This window comes from Mizuhopecten yessoensis, unplaced genomic scaffold (genome assembly GCF_002113885.1).
Source record: "Mizuhopecten yessoensis strain PY_sf001 unplaced genomic scaffold, ASM211388v2 scaffold10311, whole genome shotgun sequence".
In the NCBI taxonomy this organism is placed as follows: domain Eukaryota; kingdom Metazoa; phylum Mollusca; class Bivalvia; order Pectinida; family Pectinidae; genus Mizuhopecten; species Mizuhopecten yessoensis.
The window spans coordinates 483,534-499,479 of NW_018408483.1; the positions used below are offsets into that span (position 1 = coordinate 483,534).

The 15,946-nt window shown below is 35.4% G+C and overlaps 1 protein-coding gene across 3 annotated transcripts in view; it reads right to left on the reverse strand.

Annotated features, from left to right (window-relative positions):
• Positions 1-11,819: 11,819 nt before the first annotated feature.
• LOC110460057 (lachesin-like) overlaps positions 11,820-15,946 on the reverse strand; it is a 183,990-nt gene continuing 179,863 nt past the window's right edge. For all 3 annotated transcript variants that reach the window (XM_021512764.1, XM_021512763.1, XM_021512762.1), the window contains one exon: positions 11,820-15,519. In XM_021512764.1, the coding sequence (XP_021368439.1) occupies positions 15,404-15,519 (116 nt within the window). In that variant the 3' untranslated portion in view covers positions 11,820-15,403. The remainder of the gene's footprint in view (positions 15,520-15,946) is intronic.

A 15,946-nucleotide genomic window follows, 5' to 3' on the forward strand; every position in this document is an offset into this window, starting at 1 on the left:
TTTACCCCTTGTGTGTTGACGCTGTATTATATTTTCTCCTGGTGGTGTGTTGACCCTGTGGTATATTTTCACCTGGTGGTGTGTTGCCGCTGTGGTATATTTTCCCTGATGTGTTGTCGCTGTGGAACATTTTCCCCTGGTGTGTTAACGCTGTGTTATATTTTCCTCTGGTGTGTTGACGATGTACTTTCTTTTCCCTGGTGTGTTGACTCTGTGGTATATTTTCCCCTTTTGTGTTGACGCTGTATTATATTTTCACATGGTGTGTTGACGCTGTAGTATATTTTTTTTGATGTGTTGACGCTGTGGTATCTTTTCACCTGGTTGTGTGTTGACGCTGTGGGATATTTTCCCTGATGTGTTGTCGCTGTGGAACATTTTCCCCTGGTGTGTTAACGCTGTGTTATATTTTCCTCTGGTGTGTTGACGATGTACTTTATTTTCCCTGGTGTGTTGACGCTGTGGTATATTTTTTTTGATGTGTTGACGCTGTGGTTCATTTTCCCTGGTGTGTTGACGCTGTGGTATATTTCCCCTGGTGTGTTGACGCTGTGGTATATTTTCCCCTGGTGTGTTGACGCTGTGTTATATTTTCCCCTTGTGTATGGACGCTGTGTTATATTTTCCCCTGGTGTGTTGACGCTGTAGTATATTTTCCCTGGTGTGTTGACGCTGTGGTATACTTTTCTGATGTGTTGACGCTGTGGTATATTTTCCCTGATGTTTTGACGCTGTGGTATATTTCCCCTGGTGTGTTGACGCTGTGGTATATTTTCAGCTGGTGTGTTGACGCTGTGGTATATTTTCCCTAGTGTGTTGACGTTGTGGAATATTTCCCCCAGGTGTGTTGACGCTGTGTTATATTTTCCCCTTGTGTATGGACGCTGTGTTATATTTTCCCCTGGTGTGTTGACGCTGTGTTATATTTCCCCTGGTGTGTTGACGCTGTGGTATATTTCTCCTGGTGTGTTGACGCTGTAGTATATTTTCCCTGGTGTGTTGACGCTGTGGTATACTTTTCTGATGTGTTGACGCTGTGGTATATTTTCCCTGATGTGTTGACGCTGTGGTATATTTCTCCTGGTGTGTTGACGCTGTGGAATATTTTCCCCTTGTGTGTTGACGCTGTGGTATATTTTCCCCTGGTGTGTTGACTCTGTGGTATATTTTCCCCTGGTGTGTTGACGCTGTGTTATATTTTCCCCTGGTGTGTTGACGCTGTGGTATATTTTCCCTGATGTGTTGACGCTGTGGTATATTTCCCCTGGTGTGTTGACGCTGTGGAATATTTTCCCCTTGTGTGTTGACGCTGTGGTATATTTTCCCCTGGTGTGTTGACTCTGTGGTATATTTTCCCCTGGTGTGTTGACGCTGTGGTATATTTTCCCTGATGTGTTGACGCTGTGGTATATTTCCCCTGGTGTGTTGACGCTGTGGAATATTTTCCCCTTGTGTGTTGACGCTGTGGTATATTTTCCCCTGGTGTGTTGACTCTGTGGTATATTTTCCCCTGGTGTGTTGACGCTGTGGTATATTTTCCCTGATGTGTTGACGCTGTGGTATATTTCCCCTGGTGTGTTGACGCTGTGGAATATTTTCCCCTTGTGTGTTGACGCTGTGGTATATTTTCCCCTGGTGTGTTGACTCTGTGGTATATTTTCCCCTGGTGTGTTGACGCTGTGGTATATTTTCCCTGATGTGTTGACGCTGTGGTATATTTCCCCTGGTGTGTTGACGCTGTGGAATATTTTCCCCTTGTGTGTTGACGCTGTGGTATATTTTCCCCTGGTGTGTTGACTCTGTGGTATATTTTCCCCTGGTGTGTTGACGCTGTGGTATATTTTCCCTGATGTGTTGACGCTGTGGTATATTTCCCCTGGTGTGTTGACGCTGTGGAATATTTTCCCCTTGTGTGTTGACGCTGTGGTATATTTTCCCCTGGTGTGTTGACTCTGTGGTATATTTTCCCCTGGTGTGTTGACGCTGTGTTATATTTTCCCCTGGTGTGTTGACGCTGTGTTATATTTTCCCCTGGTGTGTTGACGCTGTAGTATATTTTCCCTGGTGTGTTGACGCTGTGGTATATTTCCCCTGGTGTGTTGACGCTGTGGAATATTTTCACCTGGTGTGTTGACGCTGGGTATATTTTCAGCTGGTGTGTTGACGCTGTGGTATATTTTTTAGCTGGTGTGTTGACGCTTTGGTATATTTTCAGCTGGTGTGTTGACGCTGTGGTATATTTTCACCTGGTAGTGTGTTGACGCTTTGGTATATTTTCACCTGGTGGTGTGTTGACGCTGTGGTATATTTTCACCTGGTGTGGTGACGCTTAAGCATAACTTGTGTTTTGTATTTGTGTGGTGAAGGTACATATTTTCCTTGTATGTTTGTACAATCTCCATACAGTAAAGAGAAGAAAAACATATCCCTGTGAATGACGGTTTATGTCCCTGCGATCCAAATTTAAATTTTGATAATCCTGAAGTAAAGGTATTTGATATTACATAGTATATCATATATATTACATCTAATTACAGATTTTTAATATACTATGGTATCAACTCTTTAGTGTGATAAATTAAATACCCCTATCACATGGCGAGATATTCACCTTTATCTGCCACTTCAGATTGTCTCTAATTTAGGAAACATGTAGAACTTATTTAAAATGGTAAATATACAAGTATGATAAATAGAAGATGAGAAGGCTTTCCCATAAAATATCCGGCACCAGCCCTCGACAAATATCAGCAAGGTGGCTATAAACATTTTATTGTCTGCATATAGTTTCATTATTTTACGAAATAAAATGTAAATTTGCAATTTTATTAAAAGTTTTATTAAAGTTTTAATTGTATACGTATCTGGAGACAATTATTAATTTGTTTTACACAAAAGAGCATTATGTCCCTTGTATTTAAACTCGAACTGATTCAGAATGTATCCTACATGAACTACATTGAATTTCCTTTAAAAGCGAAAAGCACTTATACTAGTGAGTATTCTTGATCACTTTGAAGAAAGTAGAAATCATTATATTAGGAATTGTTTTTCTAAGAATATTAGGTAGATACGACATAGAATATCGAATATATTGAATATATATTTAATGTAGCTGCAACAATTGACACAGATTTTCGCATTGATTATGAATTCTGAAGTTGCATTTGTGTAGCAACAGTGTAGTATTTATTATATTTATGTTTAAACCCAAGTATCTCGAATACCCCAGCCACATTTAAGTAGCAGGATAACGAAATGGACTCTTAAAAAAACCCGGAACTGAAGTCGTCACACTGATATTGGTATCTCTTACGCAGCGAACCAAACACGCCATGAGATCCGGCAGACTCATGTGTCATACTGCTGTGCGACCCATTAGATATGAATTAACGCCCGTCTTGAATCTTGCTCCCAAGATAAAGCTTCATTCTCATTAGGCACAACTCAACAGTTATCAATATTGAAGTGGCACACTAAATGTTTTGCGATGGGTCACGTAGTACAAAACAGTTATTAAGGACGAGGAGGGAGCAGAGCCTCAGGTTAGTATAGTCATGTTCCTGTTGAGTCACTCGGAACTTCTCGGCCGATACGGTCATCTATGCTGGAAGGAACTGGAATCGGGGCGAGGTGTTCCGAATGCCTGTTGAGTAGTACTTAATGTAACAAATTTTGAATTCCGATTGTGCTCTTTAGTAATGATAATATGGTATAAACGAGCCGACAGCTTGCACAAAGGGGAAATATATAAAAGCGTTACATGTCATAATACATTTATATGATTTATATAGTTTTACAATAACGATGAACTCCCCTCCAAATGGTATAAACATGTTTTACTTCCCTGATGATGAGCTACTCTAAAGGATGTTTTAGCTCCAGAGAAATATTGATATATTGCAAGTTAAAAATATTTCACATAAAAGAATATCTAAGCGTCAACAAATGTGCAAATCTAACTCTTAAAGATTGGACAGTAGCTTGGTTGAGCAACTATTAGAGGATTCTTGAAGTTTCGGAATCCAACACAACGAAGGTACGTATCCTTATCAGTAATTGGTAATCATGAAGGTACGTATCCTTAACAGTAATAGGTAATCATGAAGGTACGTATCCTTATCAGTCATTGGTAATCATGAAGGTAGGTATCCTTATCAGTAATTGGTAATCATGGAGGTACGTATCCTTATCAGTAATTGGTAATCATGAATGTATGCATTCTTATCAATAATTGGTAATCATGAAGGTACGCATCCTTATCAGTAATTGGTAATCATGAAGGTACGTATCCTTAACAGTAATAGGTAATCATGAAGGAACGTATCCTTATCAGTCATTGGTAATCATGAAGGTAGGTATCCTTTTCAGTAATTGGTAATCATGGAGGTAGGTATCCTTATCAGTAATTGGTAATCATCAAGGTACGCATCCTTATCAGTAATTGGTAATCATGGAGGAAGGTATCCTTATCGGTAATTGGTAATCATTGAGGTACCTATCCTTATCAGTAATTGGTAATCATGACGGTACGTCTCCTTATCATTAATTGGTAATCATGAAGGTAGGTATCGTTATCAGTAAATGGTAGTCATGGAGGTACGTATCCTTATCAGTAATTCGTAAGCAAGAAGGTATGCATTCTTATCAATAATTGGTAATCATGAAGGTACCCATCCTTATCAATAATTGGTAATCATGAAGCCACCCATCCTTATCAGTAATTGGTAATCATGAAGGTAGGTATCGTTATCAATAATTGGTAATCATGGAGGTACGTATCCTTATCAGTAATTGGTAACCTCCTTATCAGTAATTGGTAATCATGAAGGTCCGTATCCTTATCAGTAATTGGTAACCATGAAGGTACGTATCCTTATCAGTAATTGGTAACCTCCTTATCAGTAATTGGTAATCATGAAGGTCCGTATCCTTATCAGTAATTGGTAACCATGAAGGTACGTATCCTTATCAATAATTGGTAACCATGAAGGTACGTATCCTTATCAATAATTGGTAACCATGAAGGTACGTATCCTTATCATTAATTGGTAACCATGAAGGTACGCATCCTTATCAGTAATTGGTAAACATGAAGGTACGTATCCTTATCAGTAATTGGCAATCCTGAAGGTACGTATCCTTATCTGTCATTGGAAATCATGAAGGTACGTATCCTTAGCAGTAATTGGTAATCATTAAGGTACGCATCCTTATCAGTAGTTGGTAATCATTGAGGTACGTATCCTTATCAGTAGTTGGTAATCATGAAGGTATGCATCCTTATCAATAATTGGTAATCATGAAGGTACCCATCCTTATCAATAATTGGTAATCATGAAGCCACCCATCCTTATCAGTAATTGGTAATCATGAAGCGACGGATCCTTATCAGTAATTGGTAATCATGAAGCGACGGATCCTTATCAGTAATTGGTAATCATGAAGGTAGGGATCCTTATCAGTAATTGGTGCTCATGAAGGTACGTATCCTTATCAGTAATAGGTAATCATGAAGGTACGTATCCTTATCATTAATTGGTAATCATGAAGGTAGGTATCGTTATCAGTAAATGGTAGTCATGGAGGTACGTATCCTTATCAGTAATTGGTAACCATGAAGGTATGCATCCTTATCAATAATTGGTAATCATGAAGGTACGCATCCTTACCAATAATTGGTAATCATGAAGGTACGCATCCTTACCAATAATTGGTAATCATGAAGGTACGCATCCTTACCAATAATTGGTAATCATGAAGGTACGCATCCTCATCAGTAATTGGTAATCATGAAGGTACGTATCCTTATCAGTAATTGGTAATCATGGAGGTAGGTATCCTTATCAGTAATTGGTAATCATGAAGGTACGTATCCTTATCAGTAATTGGTAATCATGGAGGTAGGTATCCTTATCAGTAATTGGTACTCATGAAGGTACGTATCCTTATCAGTAATTGGTAATCATAAAGGTACGTATCCTTATCAGTAATTGGTAATCATGACGGTACGCATCCTTATCAGTAATTGGTAATCATGAAGGTACGCATCCTTATCAGTAATTGGTAATCATGGAGGTACGTATACTTATCAGTAGTTGGTAATCATGAAGGTGAACCTAATTCAGCATGCTCTCATTTGGTTGCCGATTCTGGTTTCATCATTGTATTGGCCGAGTTACTTTATGGAGGTCCTGGAAAACACTCAAACATTCGTTAAACCAAATAAGACTGTACACGAAAACGACAAATAAACATCGGTAGAAACACTTTTAGGATAAGGATTTTTCGACTGTTGTGTTCTAATTACTGTACGAATTAGTCAATCATGTTTTTCCACCTAAACGTCCCCAATCCATCATTTAAAATCCGTCAATGGAATTTAATGACGACGAATACATTAAAGATTTACTCAGCAGATTATGGGTCACCTGAATGTTTCCCAGATTTTGGGTCACCTGAATGTTTCCCAGATTTGACGTTATATATACCCACTGGTCTCCTTTTTGTGACTTCTAAGTTCCTGGTGTTATCGATTTGTCTTGACTTTAAGTTCAGATCGTGCTTTATGTATTAAGGACGCGGTGCAGTTCTGTTGTATTATTAAAAATGATTTTAAAATGGTTTATGTCACAATGCACAATAAAAAAAGATAGCACATTAAAATTGCAGATGTCATGACTCAGCTCTGGGCTCCTATACTTCCATAAAAAGAAAAAGATTCAATTAAAATTAAATTGAATAAAAATGGCCCCACAAATGACGGAAGGATAATTTATTAAATGTTTAAATTTGTTTTCCCATCCCTCTGGTATTGTATAAATGATATATCAGTATTGAGCTATTAAAAAGGTACTTTTAAACCTATTTGAGATTGTTAACGAAATACAGAAACAATCATGACTTTCACAACACAGCAAGCTATTGTACTTATTATATGAAATTAGCGTATGAAGTAATGGTTATACAATAACACTACAGTGATTTACATTCTATATTGGTATCTAGATGCGCTGACGATACCAAAAGTGACACCCAAATTTCGTTCTTCAACAGACAACGTAAACATTGATTATATTTATCAACGAATTAGACCATAAAACGAAAGTAGAGCTGGCTGTACGATCCCTATCACAGCATAAACCACACTACTGTTATACCCCTTAGTGAATTTCCATTGAAATATTTGCTGTATATATACATAAAAGAAAGGGTGAGGCCAGATTAGATAATTAAGGCTGTAATTTCATTCTAGGAATTACCCCTAAGATTGAAATACCTGGAATTAGATACTTGATAGTCTGTTTTAATGTAAGCTTAGACCGTGATCGATATATACGTACTGAATATCTCGTGTTTTTAGCTCCAGATATATTTTGGAAGCATTGCAAGTTGTGTATCCTGGTTTTATTATTCTGTTGACTTACACATGTAGTTAGTTTATGGCGGTCCTGGAACACAGACTCACACATTCGCTTTGCCAAAACAGACTATGGCTGAGACCATCAAATAAAACCAAAAATATTATTATATTTAGCTTATGATAATTGTGTTATTTCTCTTTATATCTATCAAGATAAATGTCTAGGAAGATATCACACGTCATTGATTTACTGGCTCTATTTGAAAAGTAGGTCAAAATCAAGAATAGTTCCTGGTGGACGGCACTGGTCTACGTAACCAGAGAAAAAGAGCATTGATCATATATACAAAAAGAAGATTTTTCGTCTAGCGAAAATATGCAATCACTCATATTAGCACACCACGTGACACCCTTCATCCAATAATGTTCGTCTTTTGTAAAGTAACCCGTGTGTATGTTGGCTGTCTGAAGGAGAGAGCACATTAATTTTGTCAACGTCACTACCCATTACTACCAAGGGCTGCAATGATAAGAATGCCACCAGTCTTGCCGTTTGTCGCATTCACTTGTATTGACGTATTTGGCCCACGTGGCCCAGGAGCCAGCAATAAGTGCCACCTGACATTGAGTATGTATGTACCCCGTGATGGGGCAACAGCAAGAGACACGGGTCGCATAGCGACGTAACAAATGGAGCCCTCGAGAAACCCAACATTTATGCCTAGGGTTGAAGTAGAAGTGACTGTTTATTTTACCAGGACGTTGCTGGCAGTAACTAGACGACACGTAATCAAACCTCAGCTCATCAATATCCCATAATGGTTGGCACCGTAGCCACTTAGACAGCAGATACTTTTTATACACTAATCACAGGTCTGGTATTCCGGGATACAGTGTGTATATCAAGGTTGGGAAGCCAGTTCTGGCCCACGACACTCTACTAGTATTCTGATCACAGATTCACTCGGCACACCTCAAACCTTACAGTTCTCTCTTACATATTTAACAATGTATATAAATATATCTAAAGTATATATATAAACATTGTATATAAATATATTTAAAGTATATATATAACATTGTATATAAATATATTTAAAGTATATATATAAACATTGTATATAAATATATTTAAAGTATATATATAAACATTGTATATAAATATATTTAAAGTATGTCGTGTTGTGTTGTATCTATTCGTATATTGTACATTTGTACGTATATATTAATATGTAGACTATATTCGTACATTGTTTGTGTTTGAATAATGATTGGAGAAACATCTGGTCTTATTATCTTTGTACTTTTTCAAGTGTCCCCATGCACATATTTCCTTTATGTGTAGCCTTGATTTCGAATAACTGTTTTACGGTTACTCTTATGTTATTCTTTTGGTTTTATCGAATTTCCTTTTTTTTTTTTTTTACATATCGCGTTTATCACATAGGATTGACCATTTTGAATGTCAGCAGAATTTTGAAAGTAATTTTTAAATAGCATTTGTCATTGGCGCAAAAATGACAGGTAACAAAGTAACATGTTATCCAAAGTATTATACCTGTGGTGTGAACTGGTTGGTTTTCCTATCTTTACACTATCTACAACATAAGTATCATTATTAAGTTTATCAATGTATACGTTTGTGTATCATAACAATGTGTTGTAAATCATCCAACCAATCCAAGGTTACGGTCTGTGATAATTGTACGTAGTTATGACGATCTGTCACCATCGTCAGACATTTTGGTTGTGGTTGTGGTTTTGATATACTCTTCACTATCACTAAACTATCCGATCTCGGGAATATGTGTTCATTCACAAAAATATTTTTGACATACTTCTTATTGTGGAACTCTTTGAAAAGGAGATTCATGTTACAATAGCGTACCATATATTAAAATATCGGCGAACGACACTTACTCCACATGGTTGCTGTAATATTAATTAGTAGGTATGGATGTATTATTACCCCTTGTTATGTATTAATGGATCACAGCCGTATCATTGTTATCTGTTCCTGACTGCTGCTGCTGAAATGCGCGATAGAAGGTTGAGTAGTAATTTAAGTAACAACAATTTGTTTGTGACCCAGACAGAACGGAATCCTTGTTTTACAGTCACTGACGTCATAAGGACACTGTACAATGACACATATTAATCTTTACACAGTATCAATGTATGTTCATATGCCCATTTCACATTGAACTGACTATTTTTGTGTTCTGCTCTGGTATTTTGATGTTAACAACATTATCTTAAACAATCAACATCTCGTTGCGGAATTGATCTGTTGGTTTTGGCTGGAGGGTCCATTGATATCTACATCTGTATCTGGTAATGTACGGATTTAATGAATTTATCTATTTCTTTGTTTATAGTTTCATTCTTAACTTCTGGCATGATTTGTCCCTCACGGGACTTTACTTTCAGGTTGATCAAATGACCGACGAGTCATGTAATATCAAAGGTTTACTTTATACACAAACAATGGACGTATTAAACGCGTCACAATGTTTGTCATGTTGGTGCTGTTTGGTACTCGGGCTTTCTTGATGAGACAGATATTCTTTCAATTCGCCCCTTTTTAGCATACTTGGACATTTCACCTATATATTATGGATTCGCGATATCTTTAAGAAGAAAACCATTTTTCTTTACCTTAGAGACAAAATGCTGCATATTTACAATATTGAGGATACTTATTTCACCCAAGATATAATAAATATCATCAAAATATGTGGGATGATAATATTTTCTGTGTTTTTTCAAATCTGTTATAATATCGTACTGTTGTTCTTAAGATTTCGTAATTATGTGCATGAAGAAAAGAAAGATTTGAACGAGAACTTCCTTGCTATTGACATTCACATTGATGGTATAACGAAATCATGATACTTCAAACTTTAATCATTTAGTTACAGACATAGTGGATACTTTGTGATAATAAATTGTGGACTTATTTTGTAATAACAATAACACGAATATTGGCTAATTTGCTGCCAGGGAAATGATTTCAGTATAATATAAAAATTATGATCTGATTGACATTTAAAGAAAAACCCAAAAAACCGCCGATATACTTAGAGAGGAAAGTTCACTGGAAAACCCAAGACATATTTGATGTCTTCCTTGTATTAAGGAACATTTCATTTATATTAATAAAATGAAAGCTTAATCTAGAGTGTGATCAGGGCCCGTATACATGAAACCGTTCTCATGCTCAAGCATGGATTTTGTGCTCAAGCCTAATTTCTTGTTCCGGTTATAAATCAATAATAAAATCTTGTTACTGATTAGGGAAAACGTTGAAAAGACTTAAAGCCGACGACTGTTTTTATTGTTTTCATTTGACTTTTTGATCGTTTGACATGATTTAAGCTAGTTACAAGAAAGTTTGGTTGTGCACAAAATACATGCTTGATACAAATTAAAGGACGTGAAAGGTCACTTCCAACTTATCTAATTTTTGTTACAGGAACATGCATGGTTGAAAAATGCATTGAAAACTTCAGGTTATTACATTACTTTCTAGAGCATAGTGATTTTCTTGCCCTTTATTCGACAGTGATGTTCAATTTTAATAATTATCAACTAATCAAGATGCATTGCAAAAATGGAAAGAAGAAAGGTTTATATATTTATTATTAAGTAAATGCAACATAATCTCAGTAAAGAAGACTTTAAAAATTCCACAAAAATCCTAGAAGTAGTTACTAGTCTAGGTAATTTGTTTCCCATATATTGTACCTGGTATATCGACTGGAAACAGTCCGCCAGTTTTGATTTGCCTCCCCGCAAAGGCGATGATATTCCATTGACATAAATTCAGACAACATTTAAGGCTATCAGACTATAGATGTTGTCCAGAACACATAAACTAAAAACGCTCCAAGATACTAGTATGTATTCAGCTGGCAAAATGGATCGATGATATTTATTTGGATCAGAAGACACACATTCCACATCAAGGACGGTAACTATAGTTACAACAGTAACACTTATAAGTCCAGCTAGGAGGAGTCTTTAGGGAACCTGTGCTGGAAAATAACATTAAGTAACATCGAGTAACACTTTAGTCGGGGACCTTCAGAAGATGTGTGATAGAGATATTTTACCGGGGGTCTGCATTGAACAAAGACAACGGATACGAGAAATGGATATCGAGTCGCGTGACAGGAGTCCTATTGACAGATATCATTTTAAGAAAGCAAAACGAAACAGTCAAACGCAGGTGTAAGCAAAAATATATCACGAAAAGGTCACTGTCCAAACTCTGTTCAAATGCTTTAATTATTGTTTTTTTAAACTAGACGCTGAGCTTCGTTGATGTAGGTTAGTCTAATGAATACATGGCAAACACGTATTTAAACACAGTTAAGAAGTTGGTAAACACATTAGACAAAATAATTAAAAACAAGAAAAATCATAAATTAGTAAAAATTTTAATTTAATTCAGGATGATTCAATCGTACAAATCATTATACATTTTATATACAAATTTAATAAATAGTAATGGCCCAGTCACATTGACTGATATTTAAATAAACTAATTACAATAATGCGTTTCTCTCATCATATAAGAAAATATATTTGCGTATCGAACATGTACAGTAATATTGAGGTATATTTACTTTCAGTCCAAACACACACACACGCAGACAGGCGGGTCGCTTGGCCGTGCATTGACACGTGCGTGAGCAGAATTAGACGTGACAGAGGAAACAGACATCGCACGCCAGGATTCTATCGAACATTTATTATTAGCGGTTTGTGTGGGAAATTAAAGATATTTGAGAAATATTAATGTCGGGACAACTCATTATAAACTGTTCCGATCCAAGATTTAGATAACTTAACTTATTCAATGATCAGAAGCAGACCAATTAATTACATTTGATGGAAGTCATAGCAAGGAAATAATTGAAATAAAATCTTTTTACTTAAAGGAATTGCAACCAAACAACATTGCTCATAAACAGTCGACAAAAAAGGAACACATTTTGTAAATTCAGAAGCTACAAAACCAATACTTCGAGCATAATTTGATGGATTTTTTTTTATAAAAGTGGCAAATAAGCTCCGAGTTTAAGTAACCATGCAATTTAACAGTATTTAGTCTCTACTTTAACACAACTGTCACATATATAAGTAGATCTCACATATAAACATTTCTTACTAACATGATACATGTATGAAGTGGGTAATATCGTGTGGGCGTTGTCGGTGAATGTAACATGTGATCTCACGACGGTTGTCACGTGGTAGTAAATACACTTCCCGAGCACCTGATCATATCACGTGACCCATCCGAACGTCTCACTAGGGCAGTACACGTGCGATGGGTTAAATGATTGTTTTTCACATGTTCATGGAAGGGGGTCAATTATCGCGCTCTGTGTCGTTATCAAACTTGTCATATGGTCTATCATATTATATAAAACAAATGTATTTTTGGTATACAAGAGAACCAAAGTGCCATAACAATTAACTAACCATAGTATGATTGATGAAACACTACTGATATTATTGACACAACACATTTTGTAGATAGGCTGTATCACTACCGTCGTACTTGCATATCAAGCTACATGAAATATAAAACATAAGAATACATACAACGTTATTATCAACAATATGTGTTTAAAAAGATCAATTATAAACAGGAACTAAATCACACGAGGTTAAAAATGTCATAAATATGAAAATACCAGACATTTACCGATAATGACCATTACACTCTTTGATAAATGTGTTACACACGTAGTTATGGCTGTAGAGCTATAGTCAGGTTCTGATGGACAAAATGTTATTTTATCAATAACGCTCTTTTCTAAAAGTTTTCTGATTACTACAATAACATGTACATACATGTTAGTGTTCATGTACCAGCAAAGTTCCTAAGCATACATCAGTTACATGTGGTAGTCATATAATGTATATATCTTGTATAGATGATATCAACCTAGTGAAGTTAAATATACATGATCAACAAATTAACCATCTTCCTCTATATACTACATGACACATGTTGTTTTTTTCGTCGCAGAACAACAATTAATTTAACAAATATTTAAATCTAATAATCCAAAAAATCTAATTCTGTTATGTCTTTAGTATGTAAAATTAGAACAAGAGCGTTATCAAATTAGGTCTAAATCTTTTACAGGGTACATTTGAAACAAATTTGTTAAAATCAAATTTGAATATAACAATTTTATCTTCAGGGCCCTTATTCACGAAACCGCTCTCATGTACTAGCTCGGATTCTTGATTGAAACCCTTGTTTCTTGTTTCGGTGAGTATTCAATTTGTCAATGATTTGGAAAATAATTAGAAAAACTGTTTTCAATGTTTAAAACTGACATCTCGACCGGAATGTGTGTTTGAGCACAGAATCCATGCTTTAGCATGACAACGGTTTCACGAATACTGACTCTGATTCTTGGTACAAACCGTGATTGTGTTTGTGTTAAACATATTTATATATTTTAATCTCGTATTATCGGTTGAAATATTTGAAACGGATTGACTGTTAACTTTGCATTTTTGAATATAACAAAGCAGTTAAGAGCCAGCTTTGTATTAGCTAGTAAAAACTTTTGGACGAAATTAATTGATTTAACAGTTGAACTGTTTCACTATTTTGATTTACATATTCTTATTGGTTAAAAACAGGACTACAATTGATTCCATTTCTGTTTCGGATTGTTTTTTGTAATTGTGTGCACTGTCTGACATTTGTATTGTTATAATGTATTGGTTAAGGGCTACTCGCTGTAGTGTTTACTGAATGTATCGAATATTTGAATGATCAAAATACCTCCATTTCATCAGATATTAATCTATTATGTCTTGATAGAAATCGATAAAAGATATTTTCATCAAAACCTGACCAAAACTTGATGTAAATATATATTTCCGTTTATTTACCCATTTTACAACACATACGTACATATTGCACACTCACATTCACACGCACGTCAGTACACACCACACGCATACATGACAGCCTCATTCATATTCTATGAAGGCAATAATTATATAAATCTTATAGATAATGTTTCCACACGGTATCATATACACTAGAACATTTCATGAAAAATAATATCATCATAAGTTATCATTTATTGAATTCACAAACAAATTAACATAACGCATTATAAACTACTCATACATAAATAATATGCAGACATATATCTCTCTCCATATGTCTGTATAGAACTGAAACATATTGTTCGGAGTTTTATACAAAATACATAACTAAAACTGCACGGTGAGTATTAAGATACCTACGACATAATCGTTTACATTTATGCATTTTGAACCTTGTTTGACTGTCCAATTCCAAAAATGTATTCGGCTTACATAAAACTAAGCAAATTTACAATTTATCATAATAAGTTATAAATTATTGAATTCATAAACAACTTAACGTAACGCAATAAAACTTCTCATATATAAATAATATGTATTAATATCTCTCTCCCCATATGTCTGTATAGAACTGAAAGATATTGTTCGGAGTTACTAAAATACATAACTAAAACTGCACAGTGAGTATTAAGATTTTTGTCAGGTGTTTTGAATATACTGACCTACGACATAAACATTATTTATGCATTTTGAACCTTGTTAGACTGTCCAATTCCAAAAATGCATTCGGCTTACAAAAATCTAAGCAAATTTACAAATCCGGCCAATGGCGTTGGTATACGGTATATCAATATCAATGTGCAATAGCTAGACATACAATTTAACTTCATTTCCAAACCAGTAGCTGATTTAGTTGATCAAATCTAATAACGACTGCTAATATGGTATTTTGAGTAACAAAATCATCAATTGTTTTTTAAATAAACTTATTACTTTGTAATCATAAACACTTAAACTGAACTATAATGTATTGATAGCTTAATCGAAATGAACCAGCTAGCGCAGAGGAGATAAACCAATGATGACTTGCTGCTCCCTTGCATATTGTATGGACGTTATAGTGAGAACGAGAAGGTGAGCATCCTTTGGGTGTCCGTATAGTGTTTGTCACGTCTTCGCCAGTTGTTGTATCAGATAATTAAATGTCAATGAAACGGCTAATATTCTTGCAAAATGGCTGGAGAAGGTAATACAGCAGTGATTTTTTCCACCATTGGACGTACCTGTAAAACAGCAGCAGACACCTGTCAACACCTGTTTATCAGTGCCTTGTAGGGAAATCAGCAGTCAAAAGGTGCACAGGTATACATTATGTATGACTGAGGGTTGCCTCATTGTACATATAACACTTTTTATCGTCCGAACAAGCAGAATCACAATGTTATGTAAAATGGACACAAATATTTATTATTTCGTGATTAACATGTATTTTAATAAGCTGAATAAAACTGAAAGTTGAATAGATATAAATAATGCAAACACGTGCATATAGTTTCAATTGCAGTAAAACTTTTCTAATCCAATAGCCTGTGTGAAACAGAATACAGGTCAGATAAGTAAATATGTGGAAGTACACTGGATTTATTTAAATAGTTTTCATTAGCTCACAAAAATATCTTAGATAGGACAGAAATTTGGAATATCTAGGAG